Source organism: Hippopotamus amphibius, chromosome 7, assembly GCF_030028045.1.
Source record: "Hippopotamus amphibius kiboko isolate mHipAmp2 chromosome 7, mHipAmp2.hap2, whole genome shotgun sequence".
NCBI classification, from domain to species: domain Eukaryota; kingdom Metazoa; phylum Chordata; class Mammalia; order Artiodactyla; family Hippopotamidae; genus Hippopotamus; species Hippopotamus amphibius.
In genome coordinates, this window is record NC_080192.1 from 100,484,413 (window position 1) to 100,503,652 (window position 19,240).

General features: G+C 32.3%; 1 protein-coding gene across 3 annotated transcripts in view; it reads left to right on the plus strand.

Annotated features, from left to right (window-relative positions):
- Positions 1-19,240, plus strand: part of FANCL (FA complementation group L) — a 94,476-nt gene that overhangs the window by 63,090 nt on the left and 12,146 nt on the right. For all 3 annotated transcript variants that reach the window (XM_057740642.1, XM_057740640.1, XM_057740641.1), the window contains exons 8-12: positions 14,242-14,392; positions 16,632-16,715; positions 17,200-17,245; positions 17,324-17,405; positions 18,276-18,392. In XM_057740642.1, the coding sequence (XP_057596625.1) occupies positions 14,242-14,392; positions 16,632-16,715; positions 17,200-17,245; positions 17,324-17,405; positions 18,276-18,392 (480 nt within the window). The remainder of the gene's footprint in view (positions 1-14,241; positions 14,393-16,631; positions 16,716-17,199; positions 17,246-17,323; positions 17,406-18,275; positions 18,393-19,240) is intronic.

Sequence of the window (19,240 nt, forward strand, 5' to 3'; positions counted from 1 at the left end):
ATTTACATTCCCACCAACAGTGCAGGAAGGTTCCCCTTTCTCTACACCCTCTCCAGCATTTATTGTTTCTAGATTTTTTGATGATGGCCATTCTCACTGGTGTGAGATGATACCTCATTGTGGTTTTGATTTGCATTTTTCTAACGATTAGTTATGTTGAGCATCTTTTCATGTGTTTGTTGGCTATCTGTACGTCTTCCTTGGAGAAATGCCTGTTTAGTTCTTCTGCCCATTTTTGGACTGGGTTGTTTTTCTTGATATTGAGCTGCATGAGCTGCTTGTATATTTTGGAGATTAATCCTTTGTCAGTTTCTTCATTTACAAATGTTTTCTCCCATTCTGAGGGTTGTCTTTTCGTCATGTTTATGGTTTCTTTTGCTGTGTGAAAGTTTTAAGTTTCATTTTGTCCCATTTGTTTATTCTTGATTTTATTTCCATTATTCTAGGAAATGGGTCAAAAAGGATCTTGGTGTCATTTATGCCAGAGAGTGTTCTGCCTATGTTTTCCCCTAAGAGTTTTATAGTGTCTGGTCTTACATTTAGATCTTTAATCCATTTTGAGTTTATTTTTGTGTATGGTGTTAGGTGGTGTTTTAATTTCATTCTTTTACATGTAGCTGTCCAATTTTCCCAGCACCACTTATTGAAGAGGCTGTCTTTTCTCCATTGTATGTTCTTGCCTACTTTGTCATAAATTAGATGACCATATGTGCATGAGTTTGTCTCTGGGCTTTGTATCCTGTACCATTAATCTGTATTTCTGTCTTTGTGCCAGTACCATACTGTCTTGATTACTGTAGCTTTGGAGTATAGTCTGAAGTCAGGGAGCCTGATTCCTCCAGCTCTGTTTTTTTCTCAAGATTGCTTTGGCTATTCGGGGTCTTTTATGTTTCCATACAAATTGTAAAATATTTTTGTTCTAATTCTGTGAAGAATGCCATTGGTAATTTGATAGGAATTGCATTGAATCCGTAGATTGCTTTGGGTAGTATAGTCATTTTCACAATATTGATTCTTCTAGTCCAAGAACATCATGTATTTTTCCATCTATTTATGTCATCTTTGATTTCTTTCATCAGCGTTTAATAGTTTTCTGAGTACAAGTCTTTTGTCTCCTTAGGTAGGTTTACGCCTCGGTATTTTATTTTTTGTTGTGATGGTAAATTTGATTGCTTCCTTAATTTCTCTTTCTGCTTTTTGTCGTTAGTGTATAGGAATGCAAGAGATTTCTGTGCATTAATTTTGTATCCTGCAACCTTACCAAATTTATTGATTAGTTCTAGGAGTTTTCTGGTGACATCTTTAGTATTTTCTATGTGTAATATCATGTCATCTGCAAACAGTGACAGTTTTACTTCTTTTCCAATTTGGATTCCTTTTATTTCTTCTCTGATTGCTGTGGCTAGGACTTCCAAAACTATGTTGAATAAGATGGCAAGAGTGAACATTCTTGTCTTGTTCCTGATCTTAGTGGAAATGCTTTCAGTTTTTCACCATTGAGAATAATGTTTGCTGTGGGTTTGTCATATATGGCCTTTATTATGTTGAGGTAGGTTCCCTCTATGCCCATTTTCTGGACAGTTTTTAATCATAAATAGGTGTTGAATTTTGTCAAAAGCTTTTTCTGCATCTATTGAGATGAGCATATGGTTTTTATTCCTTAATTTGTTAATCTGGTGTATCACATTGATTGATTTGCATATATTGAAGAGTCCTTGTATTCCTGGGATAAATCCCACTTGATCGTGGTGTAGGATCCTTTTAATATTGTTGGATTCTGTTTGCTAGTATTTTGTTGAGGATCTTTGCATCTGTGTTCATCAGTGATGTTGGTCTTTAATTTTCTTTTGTTGTGATATCTTTGTCTGGTTTTGGTAACAGGGTGATGGTGGCCTTGTAGAGTGAATTTGGGAGTATTCCTGCTGCAGTTTTTAGAAAGACTTTGAGAAGGATAGGTGTTATCTCTTCTTTAAATATTTGACAGAATTCTCCTGTGAAGCCATCCGGTCCTGGACTTTTGTTTGTTGGAATTTCAATTTCATTACTTGTGATAGATCTGTTTATATTTTCTAATTCTTCCTGATTCAGTCTTGGAAAATTGTGCCTTTCTAATAATTTGTCCATTTCTTCAAGGTTGTCACTTTTATTGGCATATAGTTGTTTGTAGTAATCTTTTATAATCCTTTGTATTTCTGCGTGTCAGTTGTGATTTCTCCTTTTTTCATTTCTAATTTTATTGATTTGCGTCCTCTTCCTTTTTATCATAATGAGTCTGGCTAAAGATTTATCAATTTTATCTTCTCAAAGAACCAGCTTTTAGTTTAATTGATCTTTGCTATTTTCTTCATTTTTATTTCATTTATTTCTGCTCTGATCTTTATAATTTCGTTCCTTCTACTGAGTTTGGGTTTTCTTTGTTCTTCTTTCTCTAGTTGTTTTAGGTTGTAAGATTAGATTATTTGAGATTTTTCTTGTTTCTTGAGGTGAGATTGTATTTGCTATAAATTTCCCTCTTAGAACTGCTTTTGCTGCATCCCATAGGTTTTGGGTCATTGTGTTTTCATTGCCATTTGTTTCTGTGTATTTTCTAATTTCTTTGATTTCTTCAGTGATCTCTTGGTTATTTAGTAGGGCACTGCTTAGTCTCCATGTATTTGTGTTTTTTACAGTTTTTTTTCCTGTAATTGATTTCTAATCTCACACTGTTGTGGTCAGAGAAGATGCTTGATATGATTTCAGTTTTCTTAAATTTTCAAAGGTTTGATTTGTGACCCAAGATGTGATCTATCCTGGAGAATGTTCTATGTTCACTTGAGAAGAGAGTGTGTTCTGCCACTTTCAGGTGGAATGTTCTATAAATATCAATTAAATCTATCTGGTCTATTTTGTCATTTAAAGTTTGTGTTTCCTTATTTTCTGTTTGGATGATCTGTCAATTTCTATGGCTGTTAGCATTTGCCTTATGTATTGAAGTGCTCCTATGTTGCATGCATAAATATTTATAATTGTTATATGTTCTTGGATTGATCCCTTGATCATTATGTAGTGTCCTTCCTTGTCTCTTGTCTTTATTATTTTAAAGTCTATTTTATCTGATATGAGTGTTGCTACTTCAGCTTTCTCTTGATTTCCATTTCATGGAATATCTTTTTCCATCCCTTCACTTTCAGTCTGTATGTGTCCCTACACCTGAAGTGGGTCTCTTGTAGACAACATATGTGTGGGTCTTGTTTTTGTATCCATTCAGCCAGTCCGTCTTTTGGTTGGAGCATTTAATCCATTTACATTCAATGCTATTATTGATATGTATGTTCCTATTACCATTTTCTTAATTGTTTTGGGTTTGTTTTTGTGGGTGTTTTTCTTCTCTTGTGTTTTCCTCCTAGAGAATTCCTTTAGCATTTGTTGTAAAGCTGGTTTTGTGGTGCTGAATTCTTTTAGCTTTTGCTTGTCTGTAAAGCTTTTGATTTCTTTGTCAAATCTGAATGAGATCCTTGCTGGGTAGAGTAATCTTGTTTGTAGGTTTTCCTCTTTCATCACTTTAAATATATCCTGCCACTCCCTTCTGGCCTGTAGAATTTCTGCTGAAAAATCAGCTGATAACTGTATGGGGATTCCTTTGTATCTGTTATTTTTTCCTTTTCCCATGCTGTTTTTAATATTTTTTCTTTGAATTTAATTTTTGTTAGTTTGATTAATATGTGTCTTGGTGTGTTTCTCCTAAGGTTTATCCTGTATGGGACTCTTTGTTCTTTCTGGACTTGGGAGACTATTTCCTTTCCCATATTAGGGAAGTTTTCCACTATAGTTTCTCTGAATATTTTCTCAGACCTTTCTTTTTCTCTCCTTCTGGGACCCCTATAATTTGTATGTTGGTATGTTTAGTATTGTCCCAGAGGTCTCTGAGACTGTCCTCAATTCTTTTCATTCTTTTTTCCTTATTCTCTTCCTTGTCAGTTATCTCCACTGTGCTATCCTCTCTCATTTATTCGTTCTTCTGCCTTATTCTGTTATTGTTTCCTTCTAGTATATTTTTCATTTCAGTTGTGTTTTGTTCACCTGTGTTTGTGTGTTTAGTTCTTCTAGATCTTTGTTAAACATTTCTTGTATTTTCTCAATCTGTGCCTCCATATGCCATACTATTTCTGAGATTCTGAATCATCTTTACTATCATTACTCTGAATTCCGTTTTGGGTAGATTGCCAATTTCCTCTTCATGTATTTGGTCTTGTAGGTTTTTACTTCTTTCATCTGTGACATATTTTTTTGTTGTTGTCTCTTCAGTCACTTGAGTTTGTAGGCTGTTGGGTAGAGCTGGGTCTTGGTGCCAAGGTGAGGACTTCCTGGAGACCTCACTCTGATGAATATTCCCTGGTGTCTGGGGTTCTCTGTTAGTGCAATGGTTTGGATTCAGAGCTCCCATTATGGGAGTTCAGACCTGACAGTTCTGGAAGTAATTTTTGGATCTTCATCATATTGAAGCTGTATAATTACTTTTCTATTCCTTCCAGAAATTTGTGGTTTCAAACCTATTCCAAAACTCAAAACTTTTAGAAGACTGAAGTTTTGTCCCTAGATTTTAGAAAGTAATAGTAGTTGTATAATGCATCTTTGACTTTTCTCCTTAAATACATGGGGCTATAAAATGTACTGTAAGCCAGATATTTTGATTGTGGTATAACAGTTCTTATGATCAAAGAGGAAATGATTGTTCTACAGTAAACATATAAAATATTTCAAATTTATAATTTTAATGAGAAAATATGTTTACAAACAAAATTTGGAAATAAATGGTAGCAAGTTATAGTAATTGGCATCTTGAAAGGAAGTGTATGTACTTTTAAGTGGAATCACCTACTTCATGGATTTTCGAAGTTATATTTAGAGTTCTTGACTTTTAGAGCTGCAAGTTACCTTAGAGGTTACCTACCATACACTCACATTTATAGATGTAATGTTAAGGCTTCCAGACGCTGGGTATGTCTTGATCAGATACTTTGTTACCCATCAAGATTAGAATGGTGACCTCTTTGTGAACTGGGTTCTTTTATATTTGTATTGGAGATCCTAACATAGTCTTGACACATGGTTGAAATATTAGTTTCATTGAATTAAGTTTAGTGTATTTTTCACTATATACATGAAATGAAAGGATAGCTGACAGATCATTTATTTCTATTTATACATATGCTCTTTTATGATTATACTTGCAGGAAGTATAGAAAAGTACAAAGAAGAAAATAAAAATTGTTATGAAAAGGGTTGTTTCTAACACCACACTACCCAGGGACAAGTGAAGCCTTGGAACAAAATCACTGGCGCTGAATTAGAACAAAACCACTCTTGATTATTCTGGAATGGATTAAGGGCATGTATCATGGTCCCATAGGACCCATAGAATGCTTACCTCTTCAGTGACATTTTGTAATAAAGCAGTGACTAGTAATGGGAGAGCTGTAAGAAAGAAGCCATACCATGGAATTGAGCCTGCCTCAGTTACTGAACAAAAAGCTACTGTGGGAAAGCAGACCTCCATCTGGTATACCTCATTTTCCCCACCATCCTCTAACTCTGAGGCTTTGCTCATCTCTTCTCTTTCTCTTACCTGAAATTTTGCAATTAGAAATAATGTCTAAATTTATGAAGTTGAGGATTTTTTGTGTGATTATGTGCATTTTCTCTCTGGGAAACTTTAATCCCTTATTATTTTTTTAAATGTGTATTTTGGAAATTGATTTTCAGTAACCTTTTATATTAAGGGTGTTAATCCTTTGTCTAATGTGGTACAGATATTTTTTGATTTGATAGGTTGTGAATTTTTCTAGGTCAGGGACCATATGTCTTTTAATTATAATGGGTATCAAGTTTAAACATATACTATTTCCTGAGCATTTAGCATTTTTATGTATATCATCTTACTGAAAGCTTATGAGGATTAACAGTATTTCCATATTACAGAAGCTAAGTGAGATTAAGTAATTTGCTGAGAAAGATGCAACTAGTTTTACATAGTGGAATGAGGAATGAGAATAAATATTTGACAAGTTTGTGATCTTAACTAACATACTCTATTTTATCTTATATTTTCTTATATCAACCAGTATCTACTCTAGAGCATAACACTTACACAATATACACATTTGCTGTATTGAATTGTATTGACAGAATTAGTTTTTGTAGTATTTACTTATTTAATTTTATATAACTTGGTGTGTTGTAAATGAGGACATGCATTTTTTGATTCTTGATCCAGATAGTTTGTTCTATATGGCTACAAATTGACTATTTTAAGTTAAAGTTAAAACTTTTTTCCATAAGTCTAATTTTATAAATATGTTCCATTTTTACAAATTCATTGTATGTTTCCCTGAAGCCCAAAATTGGTTGCAAAAATATTAAATATTAATAGTGAAAAAACAGTGAAGTTAAAGTTATGATGTAAATGTTCTTAAGGATGCCTTTCTTTTCCCTCATGAGCTTGAATCTTTCAGAAGTATGTCTGGTAACATTTAGAGTAGAACAGGGATGGCTGTTTTTTTTTCTTTCTTTTTTTTTTAATTTTTTTTGATAAATTTATTTATTTATTTAGCTGCATTGGGTCTTTGTTGCTGCATGCAGGCTTTCTCTAGTTGTGGTGAGCAGGGGCTACTCTTCGTTGTGGTGCATGGGTGTCTCACTGTGGTGGCTTCTCTTGTTGCAGAGCATGGGCTCTAGGTGTGCGGGCTTCAGTAGTTGTGGCTTGCAGGCTCTAGAGCACAGGCTCAGTTGTTGTGGCACATGGGGTTAGTTACTCCGTGGCATGTGGGATCTTCCTGGACCAGGGCTGAAACCCATGTGCCCCTGTGTTGGCAGGCAGATTCTTAACCACTGTGAGCCACCAGGGATGGCTGTTCTTCATCGTTCCACCTGTGGTTTTCCACTGTGCATATTAGAATTACTTGGGGGAGCTTTTGAAATTCCTAGTGCCAAGGCTGCATTGTAAGAAGATCAATTAAAAAGGAATGGCTGAGAATGAAATCTAGATACCAGTGTTTTAAGTTCCCTAAGTGATTGCAATGTGATTTGTATTGTAGAGAAAGTTATAGGTAGTGATACCTTTTGTGTGGTTTGTTATCTATATACATATTTGAGTATATACATATCTGAGATCTTTCCCCCAAATACTTCAGTATTGCATATCTTTAACTAGAGTTCATTTCTTTGTAAAATTTGGAAATAATAAATTGCATAAATCCTAAGTTAATCATCAGTTTCAGTAAATGAATATACTGATGCAGTCCATACTCAAGATGCAGAACATTACCATCATTTGGTCTCCTCTCTTCCCAGTAAATACCCATTGTTTTGATATTTTTTTCTCGAACTGTACCTTAGCTATGCCTCTTCTAGACCGCATATCAACAAAAGCAAATAATATGTTCACTTTTGTACATAGGCTTCCTTCACTCAACATATTTTTGAAATTTCATGTTGTGACAAGTATTAGTCATTCTTTTTATTCCTGGGTAGTATTCCATTGCATGAATGAATATACTAGAGTTTATCATTTCTCCTGTTGAGGGACATCTGGACTTATGTCAGTTTTTGACTTTTATGAATAAACTGCTATGAACATTCTTTTATAAGTCTTTTTATGGGCAGCAAAGTTACAAGTAGCAATATATTTAAAGAAATTGCAAAATCTTTTCAAAAATGATTGTGCCATTTTATACATTCACCCACACAGTGTGAGAGTTCATATTGATTTACATGCTCACCAAAATTTTGTGTTTTTAATGTTACCTCTTAAGTTTTTTCACTTTTTATCAGTTTTTCTTTATCTGATTCATGTTATTTTATTATTTTACATTGCATATTGCCTCCCCTCATGCCCCTCAAAAAGAAAGAAAACTTAAAATAGTTGCACAGTAGTTTTGGTGTGATGTGACTACATATATTAAAAAATGAGGACTTGGCAATTTTATTTTTGAAAAAAAATTGTAGGGAACTTTTCTCCTTGCAAAATATTTATTGAACTTTGATATCAAATTTGGTCACATTGTAGAATACTTCCTTGGTATTCATGGTGATTTTTATAGAATATTTAATTGCATTGTTAACATTTGACTTTTTTTTTTCCATTTTCAGTAGGGAAATCAATTGAAAATAAGAGTTTGTGAATGATTTAATAGACAAAATAAGCAGTTGGAGAAAAAATGTTTTTTTTTCCAGATAGCTTATTGATACAGTAGTTTCAATGTCTAGTTCATTGAAATTGCAAAGAGAGCTGTTTCTGTGTCTTACTTTTCACCTTTTTGAACTTTATCTGGGACATAAAAATACTGTTTAAGGTATCTACCTCACATGTCTATCTAGTAAAATTTGATTGACTTTTAAAAAAATTTATTTTTTTGAAGCATAGTTGATTTATAATGTTAATTTCTACTGTACAGCAAAGTGATTCAGTTATACACATATATTTTTTTCATATTCTTTTCCATTATGGTTTATCATAGGATATTGAATATAGTTCCCTGTGCTGTATAGTAGGACCTTGTTCTTTATCCATTCTATGTGTAATAGCTTGCATCTGCTAATCCCAAATTACCAATCCATCCCTCTCCCACCCCTCTTCCCCCTCAGTAACCACAAGTCTGTTCTCTATGTCTGTGAGTCTGTTTCTGTTTCGTAGATAAGTTCATTTGTGTGATATTTGAGGTTCCACATATAAGTGATATTATATGGTATTTGTCTTTTTTTGACTTTCTTCACTTAGTACGATAATCTCTGGGTCCATCCATATTGCTGCAAATGGCATTAGTTCGTTCTTTTTTATGGCTGAGTAGTATTCCATTGTGTATTTATACCACATCTTTATCCATTTATCTCTTGATGGACATTATGGTGGTTTCCACGTTTTGACTATTGTAAATAGTGCTGTAATGAACACTGGGGTGTGTGTATCTTTTCAAATTATAGTTTTCTCCAGATATATACCCAGAAATGGGATTGCTGGATCATATGGTCAACATATTTTTAATTTTTTTGAGGAACCTCCATACTGTTTTCCATAGTGGCTACATCAGTTTACATTCCACCAACAGTGTAAGAAGGTCTGCTTTTCTTCACACCCTCTTCAGCATTTATGGTCAGTTTTTTAATGATGACCATTCTAACTGATGTGAGGTGATACCTCATTGTAATTTTGATTTGCATTTCTCTAGTAGTTAGTGATGTTGAGCATCTTTTCATGTTGGCCATCTGTTTGTCATCTTTGGAGAAATGTTTATTTAGGTCTTCTGCCCATTTTTCAATTGTGTTGTTTTTTTGATATTGAGTTACATGAGCTGTTTGTATATTTTGGAGATTAAGTTTTTGTTGGTTGCATCATTTGCAGATATTTTCTCCCAGTCTGTGTGTTGTCTTTTTGTTTTGTTTATGGTTTCCTTTGCTGTACAAAAGCTTCTAAGTTTGATTAGGTCCCATTTGTTTATTTTTGCTTTTATTTCTATTGCCTTGGGAGACTGAAAATGGTTTAAAGTTTGAAATACACTTTTTCTGTAATTGTCCACTGACTTCTAGTTTTAAGGTGGTGGTTTTGTGGGGGTTTTTTGGTTTTGTTTTTGTTTTTTTGCTGTCATTTTCTTTTTAAAAAATATAGCTTTTATTTTCTACTTAAAATACAGAGTTAGCATTTTAAGCAGAGCTATGTTTAGGATTTTATTTACAGTCAGGCATACAGGAAATGGACAGTGTGTTTGGGGGTACTTACTTTCAAATGAAAAATACCATGTGACAGCATTTTATGACTTTTTTTGGTTAACTTTTCCTTGGATTTTCAATGAAATAGGTAATTATAGATTTTAAAATACAGATATAAATGGAGAGAGAGAAAGGAGAGAGAAACTATTAATTTTTAAGAAGAGTAGTCTCTTCAATAAACAGTGTTGGGAGAATTGGATATCCATGTGCAAAAAAATGAAATTAGACTCCTAACTCATACTGTATACAAAAATCAACTCAAAACTAATTAAAGACTTGAACATGAGACCTGAAACTGTAAAATTACTAGATGACAACATAGGGGAAAAGTTTTTGATATTGGTCTCGGCAATGATCTCTTAAATATGACACTGAAAATACAGTCAACAAAGCAAAAACAGACAAGTGGAACTACATCATATCTTTAAAAGGCTCCTGCACAGTAAAGGGAACAATCAACAAAATGAAAAAGCTGCCTATGAAATAGAAAAAATTATTTGCAAACTATCTGATAATGTATTAATATCCAAAATATATAAGGAACTCCTACACTCAAAAGCAAAAAAACAACCTGATTAAAAAAAGTGAGAGGATGGAAAAAGATATTCCATGCAAATGGAAATCAAAAGAAAGCTGGAGTAGCGATACTCATATCAGATAAACTAGACTTTAAAATAAAAGATGTTACAAGAGACAAGAAAGGACATTACGTAAAGGTGAAGGGATTAATCCAAGAAGAGGAGATAACAATTATAAATATATATGCACCCAATATAGGAGTACCTCAATGCATAAGGCAAATGCTAACAACTATGAAAGAGGAAATGCAAGGCAGAAATAGAGACACAGATATAGAGAACAAATATATGGACACCAAGTGGGGAAAGCAGGGAGGGTTGGGGATGAATTGGGAGATTGGGATACCAAATTGTACACTCTAAATATATACTGTTTATTGTCTGTTAACTATATCTCAATAAAAGTTCTTAAAAAAAAAGTGGGAAAAGAACTTGAACATGCGTTTCCTCAAAGAAGACATACAAATGGCCTACCAGTATATAAAAAGGTGCTGAACATCATTAACTATCAGGGAAATACAAATCAAAACTAAAATGAGTTATCATCTCATAGCTGGTAGGATGGCTATTATCAAAAAAAAACAAACAAACCAAACAAAAAAGACCCCCACAAAGTAGCAGGTATCTGCAAGGATGTGGAACAATTGGAATGCTTGTACACTACTGGTAGAGAGTAAAATGGTGGAGCAACTATGGAAAACAGTATGGAGGTTCCTCAAAAAAATTAAAAATATAACAACCATATGATCCAGCAATCCCAGTTCTGGGTATATTTCTAAAAGAACTTAAATCAGAGTCTTAAAGAGATACCTGCACTCCTGTATTCACTGTAGTGTTATTCATAATAGCAAAGATATGAAAAAATCCAAGTGTCCATAAACAGATGAATGGATAAAGAAAATGTGGTACATACAGACAGCTTTAAATAAAGAAAATCCTGCCATTTGCAACAATATGGATGAACCTGGAGCATATTATGCTGAGTGAAATAACCCAGTCACAAAAGGACAAATACTGCCATGATTCTTCTTATATGAAATATCTAACATAGTCAAACTCATAGATACAGAGAATACAATAGTGATTGCCAGTGGCTGGAGGGTGGGTGAAATAGATGGTATTCAATGGATACAGAGTTTCAGTTATGTTAGATGAATAAGTTCTAGAGATCTGTTGTACAGCATAATTAACAATGCAGTAGTGTGCACTTCACAATTTTTTGAGAGGCTAGATCTCATGTTAAGTGTTTTTTAGGGATGAAAACTTCCAAAAGGACATAAGGAAACTTTGGAAAGTATTGGCTATATCTGTTACCTTGGTTGTGGTGATAGTATTATGGGTATATGCATATGCCCAAACTCATCAACTTGTACATTAAATATGTGCGGTTCTTTGTATATCAATTATACCTCAATACAGCTATTAAAAATCCCAACATACTGTCCACCAGTTGGTTTTTTATGTTTGCATCTAGTGATTAATGACTTTTATTGTAAGCAAGGAAATTACAGTATTAGATTTACAGAGTACAAAAGTCAATTTAATTACAGTAGGGAGTTATGTCTAAAGGAAGAAAATTCAGTTAGGAGATTGTTTTATTAATCTACTTAAAACTATACTTAGATTCCTGGCTTGGGCAATAGGGCAAGTAGTAGTCCCCTTCAATAAGAAAAAAAACAGCAGGAAGGGAATTTTTCTTTGGGAAGATGATGAGATCAGTTTGGAGCCATCCGAGTATGGTGTGCATGCTAGACAGCCATGTAGATATTATCTGTATAGAAATGGCTGAGTAGTTTTGGAGTTCTCCATTGGGCCTAAACAAACTTGGGAATGATCATAGAGAACCTGGTTACTGGAGCTCGGAGTGGTGAATATACCCACAGAAAGTATTTCAATTTACTTTATGTAAACATATCTATATATACATATTAAACAATATTAATTGTAAGCCATGATAAAGAACTGTGGTTTTAATCACTAACGATAACATAAAACATAATTTGGAAGCTACTTGTAAATAATGGTGACCTTAATAAATTGAATAATGAAGGTCATCAGTGATTTTTTTTTTTTTGTCAAATAGTTCAATTTACTTAAATATTTATTGAACAGCTCTTGAAACTTGTGTTGCTTTTATTACATGGTACTATCACAAAGACAAAACATCACTTTGAGAAGAACTGCACTTAGAATAGTTTATTGTAAACCAGGAAGTTATAGTATCAAGTTTCCAGAATACAAAAATCAACTTAATCGCGATGTAAATAATGGGCTTTAGGGGAATATGACTAGAGGAGAAAAAAATCCAGTTAGAATGCTGGTTTGAATGGTTTTATGAGAGGAACTATGTTCAGGTTTGTATTTTAAAGAGGCTACTCTGCAGGAAGGTTGTTTAAGTCAAGGATGGCAAGTCAATGTGGACATAAGAATAGGGGGTTATTTTAATAATATATAATACTAGGATAAATAGAATTATCAAGAAATATGTTAAATATGGACTTAGGTTTTATGTTAACTTACTGAATTTATTAGGTACAAGAGAGGAAATCTACAAGGATCAAAACTGGTTTCTTACTTGGCTATGTAAAGAATGGTGGTGCATTCAGTGAAAGAGGAAATAAAGTGCAGCTCATAGTTTTTTAAAAAAAATACTTGGGAATTTAGTTTCCTGATTTCTGAATTATGGCATCTAAACTTATCGATAAGTGTGGTATACTAGAAGAGAATATTCTACCCTCAATATCCTATTAATAAAATAGGATATTGAGGGTAGAATATTATTTTTAGACACTAAGCTCTAGTTCCTACTCTTAACTTTTTTCTTTGTATAGAGGGTTAGAAGAGTTGAAACTGCCTTTGTCAATCTGAGCTTTGGATCTGTCTATGTGTAAACCCTGACTGAAGCGATGAGCTGAAATGAAATGGGTTTTCCTTAAGTACAGAAGCACAAAATACATGTTTAAGGGAGTTCTTTCGTTTCATCTTACTCAGGGTGTATCACGTTCTTGAATTTTTGGCTTGTATCTGTTATTTTGGATGAATAAATGTGATGCGAGCCAACGGTTTTTCAGCGACTTTTTTAAATATGTTTTGCTTATTTGAAACAGTAAATAAAATCCTTAATTCTTTTAAACTTTTACTTTGATTGCTTTTTATATAAAATATTTGGTAAATAGTTGTATCTTTTAACCATACCACATTATTTTATGAGAAACTCTTAACTTTGTAGGTAATTATGAATTGATTTTTAAAAATCAGTGATGGCTCAAAAAAAAAATCAGTGATGGCTTTAGGTCTTGTCATTTAGTGAAAATGTATTTAATTCCCATAAAGGACTAATGCCTGAAATGCTAAATTCAGAGATTGGCTAAAAATTTAACATCGAAAGAAATCTTCTTTGTAATTTCTGTTTGAATTCTTTAAAAATGTGTAAAATCTTTTCATACTTTGTCTAATTAAGGCTGCAAAGTTATTAACAGTGTGTAAAAGTAATTTAACCAGATTACAAATAGCACTGCATTTAACTTGATAACTGGGCAAAAATAAAAAAAATTTCATACTAAAACTGTATAGACACTATGCTAAATATATATTATATACGTGAATAGAGTTGTATGTACATACCTTCTTGTATTAATAATTACTTTTCCATACCTATAGTATAAAAATACAGTTTTTAAAAAGCAATTCTTGCTTGATAGTACACAGTCCAGTGACAATCAAAAAAGAATTGTAATATTAATAGTGGTGAAGAGAGGTGAGGCGTGAAGCAGGGAGAGTAGACTATTGTTTACTAGAGTCTAGTTTTAGCTGAAATGAAACTGCTTAAAACTTGTAAATTGAGTTGTATTTTTTAAGTGAAAGATGATCTGCTATTGATAGTGTCATACAACTTATTCAGCTTTCATCTGTCTTTTCACAGAGCTCCTTAATAAGCATTCATAGTCAGTTTTTGGCAGCACTGGAATCACTGAAGGCATTCTGGGATGTTATGGATGAAATTGATGAGAAGACTTGGGTACTTGAGCCAGAAAAACCTACACGGAGTGCTACCACACGCAGAATTGTATTAGGTAGGGTAAAAGAAGATTAAGGGGGTTTTTGGGTTTTTTTTTTTAAAGGTGATTTTGTATTACTTAGGAAAATGAATCTAAGATGACATTGGACTCTTAGATGAGACTTTTTTTCTGTGAAGTCAACTAGTAAAACTTTGGGGGATGAACTACGGTTTCTTTTATTACTGTATATTTAAATGTAAATATTTCAAGTAGAAAGGGCAAGTACTGAGGTGTTTCATTATAAAAGGTGATTATCTAATCTATGGAAGTAGTATTCAGAGATAGTGTTTAGCTTTTAATTAGTACAGAAATTGTGGAGTAGATTTTTCAAAACTTCCATTACTTAGGAAAAAAAAACTATGTTAGAAATAATAAAGTCTTCATTTGTGAAACTTGTTCAGACAAGATTAGTATGAACAAGTCTGGGAATATTTTCTGACAAAAATATAGAAGAAGATAAAAAAACCTGAAGTGGGCCATGCATGCCATTGAAAGAGTAAAAAGAAAGCTTTACAAAATAATAATTGAATATATTTTAAGTATTTTCTTTACTATAAATATATGAAATAACATCTGGAATAACCATAAATATCATCCTGGAAATATTACCACATTCTCTTTACTATGAAATGATTGTTTTATATATTCTCATTATGAGCAAGCAGTACGTGAAGTCAGTTTTAAAGATCAACCTCTCAAGATTTTTGATGTTTTAAACTATATTTGAGTTCACAGTAAATACTATAGTTATGGAGGATATATTATTTTGATGTAAATCGTATCCAAATTAGTGAGCAGTTTTTTATAGTTTCTACCAAGGCATGATAGATTATCTGGGGGAAAAAGTGACATGTTACTATGAGAAGAGGAAAGTATAATTGTGCAGCAGTTCTACAAAGAGTACTGTTACTTACCAAGTTTGAAAAAGTCATAACAGTATTTGGAATAATTAACCAAGTTATGGTATATTTGTGAACAAGCAGATATTAAAATAAAAATATTTTCTTCGAAAAAGTGTAGTAATTTATTATCTTAATGGCCCCACTAAAATAATTATTTCTCTCAGGTTATGATTAAATATACTTTTAATTTTATTTTTCATTGTTCAGCATAAACAACCTGGTTTTTATTCACTCTCTCTGTATTTACCTTTTAGTTCTTTTTTTTTTTCTTCAGGCATTGATTTGCCTTTTTAGGACCAAGTTTTCAGCAAGTTAATCAAAAGATTAGTTAATATGACCATTGTGGTTAATCAGTAAAAGTACTTTCTGGAGCCATTAGATGACATTGCTAAAGGCTAACATGGAATTTGTGTTCATGGTAAAATATGCATTAACTAATGAGATTATAAGTTAACTTTTTGTAATTTTGTTTTTCTTATTGAATTATTTGTACTCATTTTAAAATTTTGATTACCTCTTTTTGCTAGATCTGTAATAATTGTATTTATATTGTTGCCAACCTTAGCCAAAAGATTATGCTATAGTGTATAGAATTTATCAAGACATTTTTAGTGCAAAAATGAAATCCAAATTAATCTTAAACAGTCACACTGTACCCTCAAAAAAAGCCATAAAATTTCTGAAATTTGTGCTATATCTAGTAGTTAAAATTTATAAAGGAATTTAATGTCACATAGAAATAGATTTTTCTTAGATTCTGTAAACTGTTAGTTGTTTTTATTATTGAATGAGCAGTTTCCAAAAATTTAATATGAATTGAACCCTTTGTTAACTTGTACAGGAAAGCTTCACATGGAGATAGATTTCAGAACATGTTTTTTTATAAAACTCAAATCTTAAACATTTTTACCATTTATTGTATTTTTAGTCTTTTATGTTTGTTCTACTAATTTTCAAGAAAATTATGATGTTGTTTAGATTATTTCTTAAACTTGTGACTTGTAATTTTTTTATATTAAAGGTCTTTATCACGCCATAGAAAATTTTTATTCAGACTTTAATGGTATTCTGATCAGAATTCGAATCTAAAGTAATTATATTAACTTACAGATTGGCTCTTTTTTTGAAACTTGGGATCCCCAGAAATCTTTAGTCATGATCAAAATTTTTTAATTACTCTTTTTAGTTTAAATTGTGAATTAGTAATATATTTACTTTTATAAAAAATTATATATAAAACAATTAATCTTTCCTTGCATATACAATGAAATAAGTACCCAGACAAATACGCCTTTATTTTTTGTTTCATGAACTGTTCTACTTCTAAAAGCTTTGATATTCTTTTATTCTAGGGAATAATGCTTCAATAAATATAGAGGTAGACCCCAGGCATCCTACTATGCTTCCTGAGTGCTGTTTTCTTGGAGCTGACCATGGTATGAGAACCCAGGTTTAAGTGCTTTCAACACAATCATAAAATCCTTATCTGCCACTGTAATTAAATATTATTCTAACTTATGAATACATTTAAATGAAAATGTCTCATCGTGAACTGTGTATTTATGTGTTCTTTTAATATATATGATTTAGATTTTCTAATCATGTAGTTAGGAAACAATTCCTGTAATTAACAAATATTATGTATATTTCAAAGTTGCTAAGAGATTAGATCTTAAAAGTTTTCATCAAGAGTAAAAAAATTTGTAACTGCATGATGATAGATGTTAAGTAAACTTGTAATCGTTTTGCAGTATATGCATATACCAAATCACTTCGTTGTACACCTAAATCTATAATACATTATCAGTTGTAGCTCAATAAAAAGAGACAAATTCTGCGCCAAATGTGACTTTACAAAAATGAGAGCAGCAAACCCTAAATTATTAAACTTTTTTTTTTTTTTTTTTTAAATATCTGAAGTGGTAAAACCTCTGGGAATTAGGCTGAGCAGAAACATACATTTGTGGTAGGTATCTCTGCAATATAACTGTTACTCTTCTATGATTTTACAAATTTAGTAACAATTTTTTTTTCATGCTTTCAGGGATCCAGAAAATAGTCTGTTACAAAATTTGAAAGATGTTTTAGAAACTGACTTTCCAGCTCGTGCTATCCTGGAAAAATCTGTAAGTTTTATCAGTGCTTTGATATTCCAAATAGTGTTGCATAATGAAGTTAAATGTTCTTTTAGGTACCAGAGAAAAATGAGACTGGTCTCAGGAAGGAACTGGAAGAATATTATAGCGGACTTCTGAACTGAAAGCAACAGTTGCATCAAAGAACTTGTTAACCCTTGATTGGTGGTTATAAGTGTACTTTTTTCATGGTCTTTGTAGCAGTAAAGTGATTAATGACATTTTTATTATTAAAAATAGGGGGAGAGGTCCAATATAGCTAATGAGATGTTTGGATTTTCTATACTATCTGCTTATGGTTGACTGGAATAAAGTTCTGATTAGCTTGAAACAAGTGTTTATGAAGCTTGGCAGTAGTTTTTCAAGACTGAATAGACACCACTACACTGCAAAGAAAATAAACTTAGAATTGATTTTTGACAAAGCCGCTAAGAATGTAGACTGCTAAAGCGGTGAGGATGTTTTTATCTTTTTCCTTTAGTTACAGAATTGTGAAGTTTAGTATAATCAGTAGCTTATGTCAGTTCCTGTCTTTGTATACTACAGTGGCATTATATTGATGTACAAAGTGGGAAAATTACTTAAGCCCAAACATCTTGTGAGCCAAAAGTAGAATCTGTTTTTTAGTATACCTATGTATATTATTTATTGGATGAAAAAGGTAGCCCTCTCTTACAAATAGCTTTTCTAAGGTGCTAAATAGTAATGTGACTGTATTTTCTATAACAGCAATGTAGTTAACCTTTATAAAAATTTTTATAATACCAGATTATTCATTGCTTTTTATTTCACCTTGTGTATTTTTATAAATATTTCTTTTTTTCCCCCACCCCATCTCCCAATATTTCTTTTCTTTTGAAGGATTTTTCTATGGATTGTGGAATTTGTTATGCCTATCAACTTGATGGTGCCATTCCTGATCAAGTGTGTGATAATTCACAATGTGGACAGTCTTTCCATCATATATGCTTATATGAGGTAAACATAAAAATATCAGCAAGACTAACAGCACAGGAAATATGTATATTTGAAATCTATGTAAACAATGTAAAGTCTGTTTAGTCAGTAGTGATCTTTTTTTGCCATTAGCTCCTTTACCAGTTCATTCCATGTGTGTATTTCATTTCTTCATGGTTACTAATTTTGAAATGTCCTAAAGTATTAAAGTGGGAAAATGTATCTAGAATATATTCATGGACTGTTCATTGATGCATAACAAATTAACCTGATGGAACATTGGAATCTTTCTGTAAATATATCTTGTAACCACAAATGCAGACTCTGTAGACTCATCCAAGTAGGAGTAATGGCGGCAATAAGGGGTGAAAGGGAGCTAGTACTACAGAGTACCTGTTACTTTTCAGGCCTTCTTTAAGTATAGAATAAATGTAATAATCCTACTTTTGATATTGAGAAGAATGCATTTTGTGATCTGAATATCTCACAACACTCCTAGTCAATGACACTTTATTTACTATATATATAATAAATATGAAGTCTGCTTTCATTCCTATCTGCAATCATTTGCTCGCTAGCATGCATCTTAGGGTGCAGTGAACATATGATTAACTATATGTGCATCTGTATGCAAAACAACTTGCAGTTTTAATATCACCTCCTGATTTTTGTGATTAGACATAGCGGCTGGTGCTATTACCTTATATAAAATCATAAAATACCAGGTCTAATTATAGAGATACTCTTAAGGGAACATGTGCTTTCTTTTGTAATAATGAAAATTCATTTAATTTTAAAAAATGGACTGCCTCCTGCTTGTAATTAATGGATTGAGAATTAACCCCAGTATTGGTGATTAAGATCAGAAT